Source organism: Bos taurus, chromosome 11 (assembly GCF_002263795.3).
Source record: "Bos taurus isolate L1 Dominette 01449 registration number 42190680 breed Hereford chromosome 11, ARS-UCD2.0, whole genome shotgun sequence".
NCBI lineage: Eukaryota > Metazoa > Chordata > Mammalia > Artiodactyla > Bovidae > Bos > Bos taurus.
In genome coordinates, this window is record NC_037338.1 from 7,457,704 (window position 1) to 7,472,188 (window position 14,485).

The 14,485-nt window shown below is 40.4% G+C and overlaps 1 protein-coding gene across 6 annotated transcripts in view; it reads left to right on the forward strand.

The window, feature by feature from the left end:
* The window catches only part of TMEM182 (transmembrane protein 182), a 61,098-nt gene that overhangs the window by 14,768 nt on the left and 31,845 nt on the right, over positions 1 to 14,485 (forward strand). For 3 of the 6 annotated variants that reach the window (XM_024999209.2, XM_024999211.2, XM_024999212.2), the window contains exons 2-3: positions 2,423 to 2,522; positions 4,170 to 4,268. In XM_024999209.2, coding sequence (XP_024854977.1) covers positions 2,423 to 2,522; positions 4,170 to 4,268 — 199 coding nt within the window. 6 annotated transcript variants of the gene reach the window in all.

Below are 14,485 nucleotides of genomic sequence, written 5' to 3' on the forward strand. Positions count from 1 at the left end.
ATTTCTTTCTCTGACCACTGTCAGGAAGGATTCTCTATTTTTATTTTAAGGGTTCATGTGTGTAGATTGGGCCAACCTGTATAATCTAGGTCATTGCTATGTAAAGTAACGTATTAATAGACTATGTGGTTATGTTTAGGATTAGAGTGTGGACATCTTTGGGAACCCATTATTCTGCCTATCTGGGGCTTCCAAGGTGGCTCAGTGGTAAAGAACCCACCTGCCAATGTAGGAGACACAGGAGATGCAGGTTTGATCCCTGGGCCAGGAAGATGACTAGAGGAGGAAATGGCTACCTGTTCCAATATTCATGCCTGAAAAATTCCATGGACAAAGGAGCCTGGTGGGCTATAGTCCGTGGAATCGCAGAGAGTCAGACACAACTGAGTGACTGAACGTGCACACGAACACACACACACGCAGACACACACTCACACAATTTCGTTTCTAAGGATCCATCCCATGTCAAACAGAAGTGGTGAAGGAAGCTGTAGAGGTCAGATGCCTCTTCAGAAGATGCAGAGACCCATGTTACCACTGAATACAAAAGACAGTAATCATTAGAGACAGTGAAAGTTTTCAATATTGCACAAATACTTAAAAAATTCTCTCTGGCATATTTAGACATGGAGGGAAAACAAAGAAATGAGCTAGAGATGCTAGACATGAAGAATGTGTAGATAAATTGCTATTAAGACTCCCTATTTTAAGGAGGTTGAATATTTAAAATGAAAGAAAAGAACATGTGGGCTGTATTTTCTCATTTTAATCTAGAAAATAATATACGTTTGAGACTTTTTTCATGAGTCTACTTTGGGGATGATGATTTGGAATACCTTGTACAGCATCTGGGAACTGCAATTTATGTCATAGCATGTGCTGTGTAAAAGTATTTTGTTCTACTTTAAGGGTTTATGTTACCATATTCTTGATCTTTTAAATATACTTCTGAATTTCTAGGTTATGAACCTGAACTGTACTTGGTGTTATGTTAGATCAGTTGACCCACTATTTTATATTCCAAGAATATCCAAAAAGAAACTAATTTCACTCTTCAGAGGACCTCACCAGGCTCCTCTGTCCATGGGATTCTCCAGGCAAGAATACTGGAGTGGGTTGCCATTTCCTTCTCCAGATCTTCCAGAGCCAGGGATCGAACCTAGGTCCTGTGCTGCTGTCAGTCTCCTGCACTGCAGGTGGATTCTTTACTGATTGAACTGCTGCTGCTGCTGCTGCTAAGTCACTTTAGTTGTGTCCGACTCTGTGCGACCCCATAGACGGCAGCCCACCAGGCTCCCCTGTCCCTGGGATTCTCCAGGCAAGAACACTGGAGTGGGTTGCCATTTCCTTCTCCAATGCATGAAAGTGAAAAGTGAAAGTGAAGTCGCTCAGTCGTGTCCAACTGTTCTCGACCCCATGGACTGCAGCCTACCAGGCTCCTCCGTCCATGGGATTTTTCAGGCAAGAGTACTGGAGTGGGGTGCCATTGCCTTCTCCACTGATTGAACTACTCATGCCTTTTTTCCAGTTATATCCAAGAGAGGTCTTTGTGGTTCTTTACACCTGTGATTCATCTACCCTTGTAGAGGGTCTTCAGTGTCTTCAGGGTTGTCATGGTCATTCTGGATCAAGAGGAGCCTGTTCAGACACTTAAGACTTTGGGCCAGTGTGGCAGTGACCTCACACCATTCTGTCATCTTCCCACTTCTCTGGATTACCCCACAGCAATAAGGATGATTCTGGCCAGTTCCTGATACTACCCCCTCCACCGTCAGGGGAAGGTCAGCTATTTTTTGATCCCCTGGGGAGAGAGGCAACTCCTCAGTCAGTGTCCTAAAATAGCCTGCCATTCTCAGCTGCCGGACTGGAGGCCCTCCAGGGGAACTCAAAAGCAACACGAATCCACCACCCGTGTGAGTGGGACTCCACTGAAACACCAACTAAGAGCCGCTTCTCAAGAAGATCCTGCCTGCTCAGAAGTCTTTTTTTTTAAACTGAGGATCTGGGTGTCCGCTCTCATTTATTTTCTTATTTTATTTCAACAGAAACCAGTGAACTGAAAATGAGACTAAATATTGCCATCTTCTTTGGGGCTCTCTTTGGTGCTCTGGGGGTTTTACTCTTTCTGGTGGCTTTTGGATCAGATTACTGGCTTCTCGCGACTGAAGTGGCAAAGTGTTCGGGTGAACAAAATGTGCGTTTCATCTTCAAAATATTGTCCTACTTGGTGGTAATGAGGATAGCCTTATGTATCTTCTGAGAATCCAAAAATAGCAGTGGAATGTCTGTTTCTTCTCAGAAGAGATATGTAGAAAGCTAATGATCATCATTATTTGGGAAACAATACGTTGCTTAAAAAATTTCCCAGATGTAATTATTCAGATTGTGTTGATACCAGTTACTTTATTTGTGTTCTGTGCAGATAGAAAACGTCACTTTCCACCATGAAGGATTCTTCTGGAGATGTTGGTTTAATGGGATTGTGGAAGAGAATGATTCCAATATCTGGCAGTTCTGGTACAGTAAGTACAATTCAGCTTTGTTTTCCCCCCACCCCAACCCCTGGCTTGTCAATAAAAAAGAACAGTTTCTTATTTTGGTGCACATCACTTACAAAACAGGATTGGATTCTTAGCTGTGGAATCTCAATGGGGTATCTTTGAAAGGTTCCTGATTCCTTTTCAGTAAACAGAATTGGCTATAGAAATAACTATTTTATTTTCTAACATAAAATTGGAGTCAGTATTTGTGGCAGAATTGGACAATCCACTGTTTCCTTGCTCACATTTAAAATACATCATCCTTAACAAAATAAATATTATCTATAGTATGTTTTTGGAGTGTCTATTATTGCTATGTTGCAAATAAATGTTTTTATTTTGGGGGCTATAAATCCTTGAAATCACAAATTTTAAAATTCAGAATTAGAGATGTATTATTTTATAGAAACAACTTCAAAATTTTTTAAAAAATATCTTTTTTTATAACGAAACAATTATGAGCAGTGACAGATGAAAGCTTGCTCTATTAAGGCTTAAACCAAGTTTGTGGACAATATCAAGAAATGCTTTGCTTTTGATGTTTCCATTCTCTCACAGAAACTTTTAAGTTCTTTTTTGAAATAGAATAGCTCCTTAGAAATACAGTTGCATTCTTTCAACTGTATTTGCTATATTGTTGTTAATCTTTGAAAATCAATTCACTGAAAATAGCTAGCCTTTATCTTATTTCATCCAACAATGAAAGAACTGTTTATTACCTTCTGACTTACTGTGGGTTGAAATTATTAGTCTTATCAAAATTACTCCTGTGATAAATCAAAGTATGGCACTTAAACAAGTCAAGATTATGGAGTATATCATAAAAATTTGAGATCACAGAAGACAGGCCAATAGTAAATTGGCATATGTTAAAGGAACAAAGGTATGATGAAATGGCATTTTGAGAGAAATATTTCATAGAGTTTCTGATTGTCATTTGGGGGAGGAAAATAAGCATGCGATCTGCGGATGAAAATGATCTAGGCTTTGGTAAAGTGAAGTAAGTCAGACTTTGCAAGAGGAAGAGTTTGCCAAGACTTAGAGAAGGAAAAAATATTTTACTCCTTAAAGGGTATATGATGAAATCATCAAGATTTCAAACAACATTAAAGTTATTTCTTGTGGTTTCTTCAAATGCTAAAAATAAACTTTAATCATTAACTTGTATGGTCTATCATCTACATCTTTTCCCTGAAAGTAGAATATAGAAGAAATTTTGCATTAGTTAGAACCAATCATAGTTAGATCTAAATTTATTAGATTTTTAAACAACAACTTTGTGTGTGTGTGTGTGTGTGCCGGTCATTATGTTAGGAACTAGAGAATACTGTTGTGAAAATGAATGAAATCCAATGATTTCAACTGTAGGTGGTGTTAAGGGCATTCTCTCCACTGGATTAGGTCATGAGTTAGATGTTTTAGATGAATCCACTTTCCAGGTCTCCTGTGCTATTATTCCATATGAGACTTTTAAGGAGGTTCCTCCCTATTCAATAATTCTCTGAGTTTGTTGATCTGTAGTTTTATTTTGCTTGTGTACCCCCCACAGCCTGTATTTCTCTTCTACTGGGAACAAGTCTTCAGGCAGCCTCTCAATAACAAATAGCTCTGTCTTGCCTTCCTTCCCAGCCAATCAGCCCCTGTGGAAGAACTGCACCCACGCTTACCTGTCGCCATACCCCTTCCTGAGAGGCGAGCACAACTCCACCTCCTACGACTCTGCAGTCAGTAAGTACTCAGTCCTCAGGGCGCCTCCAGAAGGGTGGTCTTTCTGAAACACTCCCCCCACAGCAGCTTTGTGGGCAATCAAAAGATAATTTATAATTTCAATGTGTGTTTTTTTAATATCAGTCATGTATAAAATAATAAATAAGATGTCATTTTTATTTATTTATCTTTGATGTGGACTTTTTTTGTTTGTTTTACAAGCTTTATTGAATTTGTTGCATTAGTGCTTCTGTTGTATGTTTGTTTGGCCATGGGGCGTGTGTGATCTTAGTTCCCCGACCAGGGATTGAACCTGCACCCCCTGCATTGAAAGGTGAAGTATTCTCCACTGGACTGCCAGGGAATTCCTAAGATGTCATTTTTAAAATACCATTTATAATCTTAATAAAATGCAACTGTGGTCCAAAATCAAAGCCCATTTGCTTGTTGCTTATCATGATAATTTTTTACAAGTGTGTTTGTTTTCTGATATGAAAATAATGGTATTCATCAGGAGGATGGGCTTCCCGGGTAGCTCAAATGGTAAAGAATCTGCCTGCAATGCAGGAGACCCAGGTTCAGTCCCTGGGTTGGGGAGAACCCTTGGAGAAGGGCATGGCAATCCACTTCAGTATTCTTGCCTGCGGGCTACAATCCATGGGGTCGCAAAGAGTCGGACACAGTTGAGACATATGCATCAGGAAGAACTGCTCCATAAGAGTTTAACTGATATAAAACTAGTCCTACAATGGAAACCACTGTAATATACACCCTGATTCTAAAACATTTTTGCCATTGTCATACATAAGAATATGATTGCATGCTAAGTCATTTCAGTCATGTCCGACTTTGTGACCCTATAGACTGTGGCCCGCCAGGCTCCTCTGTCCATGGGGATTCTCCAGGCAAGAACACTGGAGTGGGTTGCCATGCCCTGCTCCAGGGGATCTTCCTGACCCAGGGATTGAACCCACGTCTCTTATGTCTCCTGCACTGGCAGGCGGGTTCTTGACCACTAGTGCTGCTGTTATGTTACTGTCTTTCTCCCAAGTGATGAAACTGTGTGATATTCCGCAGAAGAAGGCGAGTCCTGTGCTGTTATCTGGGAATCATGATTGTCCAGCTTCTTTCATGTTTTCATACTACTTTTTCTATAAAAGTGTATAAACTTAGTTTCTGTAGAAAGTACACAATATTTAGCACATAAATCTAATTTTTAAAAGTACATAAGCTCAGTATGTCAACTTTATTCTCAGCTGGTTTCATGATGTTTTTCATAAGAGAGTGCTTATCCTAAGCTTAAAACTAAGGGTTGGTACAGAATTTAGTGGTGTCATTAACAGGGCCCCCCAAAAATCTGTTTTTCAAAGAGAATACTTAACATTTAAAATTCTGGATAAATGTGTATTAGTCAGGATTCTCCAGAGAATCAATAGGAATTGTGTGTGTGTGTGTGTGTGTGTGTGTGTGTGCGTGTGCGTGTACAGAGAGAGAGACTGAGGTTAATTGATTGATTGATTGAGGGAGAGATTTTAAGGAATTGGCTCATGCTGTTGCTTGAAAGGCTGTTAAGTTTGAAATCTGTGGGGCAAGGCTGCAGCTGGAGATTCAAATAACAGCTGATGTTGAGGTCTTGACTCTGAGTGCTGGAGACTTGGGTAGAATTTCTATGGTGCAGTCCAGAGGAGGGTGCTTTCTTCTTCAGGAAACCCTTTTTTTGTTCTTTAAGTCCTTCTGCTGATTGCATGAGGCCCACCCCCTCATACCGTGGGATCATCTACCTTACTGATAGTCTGCTGATTGTAAACACTGACACATCAAAATGCCTTTATAGCTGTTTTTAGGCTACTGTTTGATCAAGCAGCTGGGCACCATCGTCTAACTAAGCTGACACATAAAATTAACAATCACAGAACTCAATAAACTTTTACATCCGTCATCCATTTTTTCATCTTTATGTAAAATATGAATTTCCATACATTTTAATTTTGTTTTGAGTTTGTCAGAGGGTATAGCATCTGCTTATATCACACTATTAACATGATGTGTTATGGAGCAGGTGTGGATCGGGTAGGAAAAGGGTTCACCTTTTCACACCTGCTGCTGTGCTTGTCCAGCAGACTTGCCTGTGCTTAGAGGGACTGTGGCTGCTGGTCTTGATAATGAGTGTGGTGCAGATGCTCTTTCCCGTAAAAATCTGCTTGGCTGCAACCCAAAATAGATAAGTACGGTTCCCCCATCTTTTCATAATTGTTTTAAAAAACAGTCATCTCAGTCACATTTGCCAAACCTTCTCTTATATCATTTACGATGTGGACCTTCTCACTGACGACAGAGGGCGTGGCGTGGGAAAAAGGCAGATACACTGCTTTATGTTATAAAAAGTTACATTACAGAGAGTTACGGAAACGCTATCCCTTGCTTGTCATTCTTTCTAGGACATTAGCTATTTGCATAAATATTTGCATATTGCTGTTGCTGATACTCGTGTGTTGGGGTCCTGTGATAAGATAGGTGCGGTAGGCTCCATATACTTAAAAGTGAATCTGCATATTTGAAAAATTTGCACCTCGAAGAGGTAGTGCGTGTGTGCTAAGTCGCTTCAGTTGTGTCGGACTCTATGCGAGCCCATGGACGGTAGCCCGCCAGGCTCCTCTGTCCATGGGATTTCCCAGGCAAGAATACTGCAGTGGGTTGCCATTTCCTCCTCCAGGGGATCTTCCCAACCCAGGGATCGAACCCAGGTCTCTTAGTCTTCTGCATTGACAAGTGGATCCTTTACCATTAGCACCACCTGGGAAGCCCTAAGGAGATGGTGGAGAACTTGCAAAACAAGGTAACGCTATCCATGCATAATAATGATGGGGAAGGGTAGTGAGTGCATGTCAGCGAGATTGCACTGCAATTATGTTTAGAATTATGCTGCGTTACATATAATTACTATGTCACTTTTTGGATCAAGTGACAAAACTGTGTTTCATTTTTTTAAGTTGTCACACTCCTCTTTGGCATACATATTGCAACTCCTTACTTCACTTTAAGCAAAAACACTAAGGAAAAATGACTGAGGTGAGAAGAGGTATGTCCTACAACAGAAATAGTATATGCAAGTTCCATTTATCTTCCTACTGCTGGTACAGTGATACCTGACATTATATCTGGGTGATTATTTTATTGTTTCTTTTATCCAAGAGAAAGATACAGACTTCATCAAAAAGATTCAATCTGGTTGAAAGTGTGTGTTTCCTAGTTGATAAAGCCACGAGATTTCACTAGACTCCAGAACTACTTGTCAACTTCATAGCTTCATAATCATCAGGCATTATACATTTGGTGGGATTTCCTGATGGTCAGATGGTAAAGAATCCACCTGCCAATGCAGGAGTCACAGGTTTGATACCTGGGTTGAGAAGATCCCCTGGAGAAGGAAATGGCACTCCTGTATTCTTCCCTGGGAAACCCCATGGACAGAGGAGCCTGGTGGGCTACAGTCCATGGGATTGCCAAGAGTGGGACATGACTTAGAAACTAAACAACAACAGTACATTTGTCAGCTTATCCTGGGAAAATTCAAAGCATTGTTTGTGAAATCTGATGTATTGTGGCCAGGCAAATTATTGGCAAAATGGCCATTAGCTAGCTACAGTTAGCTAATACTGAAATCAGTGAAAATGATACATTGGTGGGTAGTTTTCTGGAAAGACTCTTTTAGAATTACTGGACATTACTGATGAAATTATTTTATTTAACGATAAGGGGGCTGAGACTCAGAGAAACCATGTGATTTCTGTCTTCACACAGTTGATCACTGGCAGAACTAACCTAAGGTCCAAGCCTCTGGGTTTTGTTTATTGATGATCTTATCAACTACAGTGGATGAAAAGGCTGATTTTAGTTCTTACTATTAGATCTTTTAAAGTACAGTCTTTTAGTTGGATCTCAATAAAAGAACAAAGTAAACTTACCTTTCTGTTTGATCCTGACTTGTATGTACAGTCTGGTCTAATTCACTGTTTCCTTTATTTTTGTTTTAATCTCAAACGCATATTCTAAAATCCAGTTATGTTCAAATCTTGTTATTTGGATGGTTGCCCAAGCTTAGAGGGGTTGATCTAATTCTCAGGATTGTTTTCTGAAGTAGGACTGTGTACTTCGAAGTCCATTAAACAATTTCATTACCTCTCGATATCTGTCAGAATTCAGATTTTCTGGTTTGTTTCATGCTTAAATTTAGTCATAGTCCATTAATTTGCTAACATCGGGTGATGATGTACTGAACGTAGATTAATTTTCAAGGTAACCCAACCCTTGAGTGAGTCAGTTATTTCTCTATGGCGTCCCCTTGGCCTTTAACCACACCCACCAAGGTGCTCCTTGTACCTAACTACAACTGTTCATAAATACTCGGTTTCTTCATTGTTTATTGCAGTTCCCCCAAGGCACAGACTGTGACCTACTCATATTTGTATCACCAGCCCTTAGCATAGTGCCAGATACTTAGAAGATCCTTCAGCGTTTGTATGACATGACAATGCCAACTTGCAGTTTGTATTTTCAGCGATAAACTATTTTAACTTTATTACTTCCAAGTGGAAAAGGCTTCCTTATGAAGTAGAGTATATTGAACATAATTTCTGTTTTTTCCTGGTGAGTTGGAACAAACATGCGGCCACAGGCCGGCCGCATGGCCTTCTTTGAGTTGCTCAGAAGTAGCACTTGTGATCTCACTGCTGGCCCAAGGGTGTCCACCCTTCTCCCCAGGTGCTCCTTGCTCCTCCCACGCCCTCCTCCCCGTTTCCTTGATGAAGCAGGATCACCCACCGAGCCAGTTCAGACTTCAGTTCCTACGAAGACTTCCTTGCTGCCCTTGCCCCCTCTAACACGGAGGCTAGACCAGGTGCTCCTTTATAAAACCCATGCTTTCATTTGATAATTTTTAGCACAGATTTTAAATATTTACTGTGGAATTATTTTGTTCATATACCCCTTGCCGATTGAACTCTAGGCTCCACAACTGTAATGCGTTTTATGTCTGACTCACCGTTGTTTCCACTCTTGACTGAATATTTTTGTACAATTAGTATTTCTTGAGAGTCTGCACTAACTAGACTGGACTGTGGTGCTGACACTGAGGCCTTGAATAGCCACTGATGTGTGGCTATTCTACTTGCAATTCTAGTATGCTAGTATAGCGTATCTTATTTGCCATTTCTTTTGTTTGTATACGATGATTCTGGACATTGTCATAAATTTACAAGATAGTTTTAAATACTTCTGCTCTGTGTTAGTTGTGTAGGGAAAAATAAAGCATGCTCTGCAAAGTTTAATAGAAAATACAATTCAGTCTTTCTTTTTTTTTCTTTTCTGGTCACAAATGTCAAGTACCTAGTTATTTGGAAATACCTTCTGTGCTCAGTTGCTCAGTTGTGTCTGACTCTCTGCGACCCCATGGACTGTAGCCTGCCAGGCTCCTCTGTCCATGGGATTCTCCAGGCAAGCATACTGGAGTGGGTTGCCATGCCCTCCTCCAGGGGATCTTCCCACCCCAGGGATCAAACCCAGGGATAGAATCCACATCTCCCGCATTGGCAGGTGCGTTCTTCACCACTGCACCATGTGGGAAGCCCCTATAAACAAGACTGTTTGGTCATTTACATCAGTGTACCTTGGCTTCCCTTCCCAGAGGACAGTCTGCATGCAACCTGGACAGAGGGTGTTGGTAATATCTGTGATGCTGTCAGCTACACACGCAAGTAGAAACCCCCTCTAATGAAAGGACACCTCCTGGCACCGTCGACCAGGGTTTCTCAGCCTTGGCATGTGGACACTGGGGCCAGATGACTGTGCTGGAAGGACAGTCCTGTGTGTTGTAGGACATTTAGCAGCATCTCTGGTCTGTACCCACTAGATGTCAGAGGTACCTCTTGGTGTGACCATCAAAAACATCTCCAACCATTGCCAAATGTCCTGGGGTATCTAGATGGGCACAGAACCCCCTCAGTGAGAACTTCTGGGACACTCTAGACATTCATCCCCAAGACTTCTGACCCAGGGCCCAAGCTCCTCTTGAGAATTATACCTGTATTATCCAAACTCTGTCCAATTCCAAGTCTGGACCCCAAATAATGCTTAGTTTCCTCTGTCTTCTTTTACATTGGATATTTAAACCAGAAAGGAGCAAGAAGACCATCTTGGCCTCGATTTTATCTTTAACTAGCATCGCTTATGCCTCAGGCTTCAGGCTTCAGGCTTTTTTGAGAAAACAGTATAAAGTAGATTTGATGAAAAAAAAAAAATTGTTGAGTGTTTGCTGTATGTTGGGCACTGTTCTGGGTGCTCTAGAGCCAGCCCTAAATTCTTGCCCTCATGGGGCTTTCATTGCAGTGGGAGGCAAAAAATAAACCAGTCACATACTTGGAGAGAAATAAAAGGAGAAAGAGTGTGTGTGGAGGGGACCTCAGCATTAACTGCGGTGAGAGGGAGTCTGCACAGAAAAGGTGATGTCTGTTTTGAGTTGACAGCTCTGAGTTGAATGGGGCTGCCACCAGCTAAACTGTCACAGTTTCCTGACCCCTCTTTTGGGAACTAGGTAAATGCTGTTCAGAGTGCTCAGCACAGGGACTGGCTCTTGGTACAGGTTCTGTGGGCGTTACAAGCTGGGCTTTCCGTCAGCATGTCTGCGTTCACTGTCTGGAGATGTGACTTCCTATCTCTGGTCTCCCCCAGATTCACCTCACTTGTCTGTGAAAGGAAGATAAGCTTAATATCAACCTCATACAGTGGTTAAAATAGAAAGAGAGAATAGTACAAATGCTTAGCATAGTGGTTGCCATGTCTTTGGTATTCAATAAATGTCAGTCATTCTTGATATGCTATACTAACTTACAACACCCTAAAGAAGTCATCCCCAAGGTATGTCACTTCATCCTAGCTTCTCCCTAGTGGAATGCTCTCTGCTCTCTTGAGTGCATGCGTGTGTGTGTGTGACCACATCAAGCATTTGGTACAGTTTCTGTTCACGAATAAGGACTTCATAAATAAAGCTCATTATTAATGTCATGATCCCCATCATCCTAGTACATGAGAGTTAATATTACCACATGTACTGGCCAAGATTGGCTACTATTTATGTGACAATGTTGATGAAAATGGACTCAACAAACACTGTGTGTATTCAGTGTTCTAAGTTCTGGGAAACAACAGTGAACAAAAGAGTTGGAAATCCCTGCTCATGGGGTTGCCATTCTAGTGAGGGGAGGCAGAAAAAGTGACATAAAGGGAACCAATTTTATAGTACATTGGAAGAGGACAGGTGTCCAGAGAAACGTAAGATAGGGAAAGGACCTGGAGACTAAGGGGCCTGGGGGTGCGGAGGTGGAGGAGATATGAGCTCTGTTATGTGAGGTGTATATCAAAGTCTTTGGACCATTTTTTTTTAGGTGTTTGTTTTCTTATTGTTGAGTTTTAACAGTCCATTATGTACTTTAGATCAGTGTTTTTATCTGTTGTCTTGTGCAAATATTTTATTCCAAGCTGTAGTTTGTCTTTTCATTCTTTTGGCATTGTCTTTTACAGATCAGATGCTTTTAATTTTAATGCAATCCAACTTATCAATTATTTCTTTCATAGATTGTTTCTTTGGTGTTGTATCTAAAAAGTCACCACTATACCCAAGGACATCTAAAAAGTCATCACCATACCCAAGGTTTTCCCTGTAATAGCTTTAAAAGATTTTATAGTTTTATACTTTACTTTTAGGTCTGTGAGTCTGTGATCCATTTTTAGTTAATTTTTGTGAAGAGTGTAAAGTCTGATTCTAGATTCCTTGTTTCTTGCATGTAGATGTCCACTTGTTTGAGCAGCATTTCTCTGCTCCATTTTATTATCTTTGCTCCTTTGTCAGATGTCAGTTGATTATACTTCTGGGGGTCTATTCCTAGGTTCTCTGTTCTGTGTCATTGATCTGGGTATGTCTATTTCTTTGCCAGTACCACACTATCTTAATTACTCTAGCTTCATGGTAAATCTTGAAGCCGGGTAGTGTCAGTCCTCCCACGGTGATTTTCTTCTTCAGTGTTTTATTATTCTAGGTCTTTTGCTTCTCTGTATAAATTTTAGAATCAATTGTCTGTATCTACAAAATAACCTGCTGGAACTTTGATTGGAGTTGTACTGAATGTCTGCTGCTGCTGGTAAGTCGCTTCAGTCATGTCCGACTCTCTGCGACCCCATAGATGGCAGCCCACCAGGCTCCCCCGTCCCTGGGATTCTCCAGGCAAGAACACTGGAGTGGGTTGCTGTTTCCTTCTCCAATGCATGAAATGAAAAGTGAAAGTGAAATCCCTCAGTCGTGTCCGACTCTTAGCGATGTCATGGACTGCAGCCTACCAGGCCCCTCCATCCATGGGATTTTCCAGGCAAGAGTACTGGAGTGGGGTGCCTGAATGTCTAGATCGAGTTAAAAAGAACTGACAGCCTGATAATGTTATCTTACTCCTCTAGACATGGAACATCTCTCCATTTATTTAATTACTTTCTTTTGTTCATCAGATTTATAGTTTTGTTCATATAAATCTGATATATATTTTGTTAGATTTAAACCTAAATATTTATTTTGGAGGGCTCTAATTTAAATTATAAGTTTTTAATTTCAAGTTCCACTTGTGTATTGCTGGAATGAGAAAAATTTTTTTTGTATATTAACCTTGTATCCTGCAACCTTGTTATAATCACTCCAGCAATTTTTGTTTTTTATGGATTCTTTCAGATTTTCTTCATAGACAATCATATCATCTACAAAGACAGCTTTATTTCTTCTTTCTCCATATGTTTACCTTTTGTTTCCTTTTCTTATCTAATAGCATAATTAGGATTTCCAGGGCAGTTGAAATGAGTGGTGAGAGGAGACATCCTTGTCTTATTTCCAGAGTTAGTGGAAAACTTTCCAGTTTCTCACCATTAAGAATGATACTAGCTGTCTGTGTGTGCTTATAGGGTTTCCTAAATATACATTATCAACTTGAGGAATTTCCCCCTCATTCCTAGTTTACTGAGAGTTTTTATCATGAACTGGTGTTGGATTTTGTCAAATATTTTTTCTACATTTACAGATACAATCATGTGATTCTTCTTTTTTAGCCTTGTTGATGTGGTGATGTGATGGGTTATATTAACTAATTTCTATATGTTGAAGGTGCCTTGAATACCTGGGATAAAGTCTACCTGCTCATCATGTATAATTACGCATTGTTGGATTCAGTTAGCTAATATTTTGTTGATGATTTCTGCAACTATGTTCATGAGAGATACTGAGTGTAGTTTTCTTTCCCTATAAATGTCTGGTTTTGGTATTAGGATAACACTGGCCTCATAGAATGAGTTAGAAAGTATGACATCTGCTTCTTTCCCTCTGGGATATTGTAGAGAGAGAACTGGTATAATTTCTCCTTTAAATATTTGGTAGAATTTAACAGTAAATCCATATGGATTGAACCCATGGATGTGGACCTGATGGATTAGGAGGGACAACTGCATATTTATTGAAAAATTCCACATATCAGTGGACCCATGCAGTTCCAACCCATGTTGTTCCAGGGTTTCAACTGTGTATCCAGTTGATTGATGACCTTGTTGAGCCTGGCTGTGTCCTTTCTGATTTTCTGCCAGATGGATCTGTCCATTCTGATAGAGAGGTGTTTAAGTCTCCCAATTTAACAGTGTATCTTTCTTATCCTCTTCTCTTTTAAGTTCTATCAGTTTTTGCCCCGCATAGTCTAATACTCTGTTGCTATGTACATACACATTAAGGCAAAGTCCACACTTACAGTGTATGGGGCTTCCTTGGTGGCTCAGATGGTAAAGAATCTGCCTGCAACTTAGGAGACCCGGGTTTGATCCCTGGATCGGGAAGTTCCACTAGAGAAGGGAATGGCAACCCACTCCAGTATCCTTGCCTGGGGAATTCTATGAACAGAGGAGCCTGGCAGGCTAGTCCATGGGGCTGCAAGAGTTAGAATGACTGAGCGACTAACATTTCTACTGTTTTTCATACTATTTTTACTTAACGTTCTTACTGATCTTAAGCCTGTCATTTTAATTTTCATTTTCTGTTTGTTCTCTCTGTTTTTCATTTCTCTTTTCTTTACCTTGCCTTTCTAAGGGTTACTTGGATTTTTAAAAATTTCATTCCGTTAGAATTATCTGGAGTTTTTTTAGAGTATATCTCTTCTCTGCGCCAT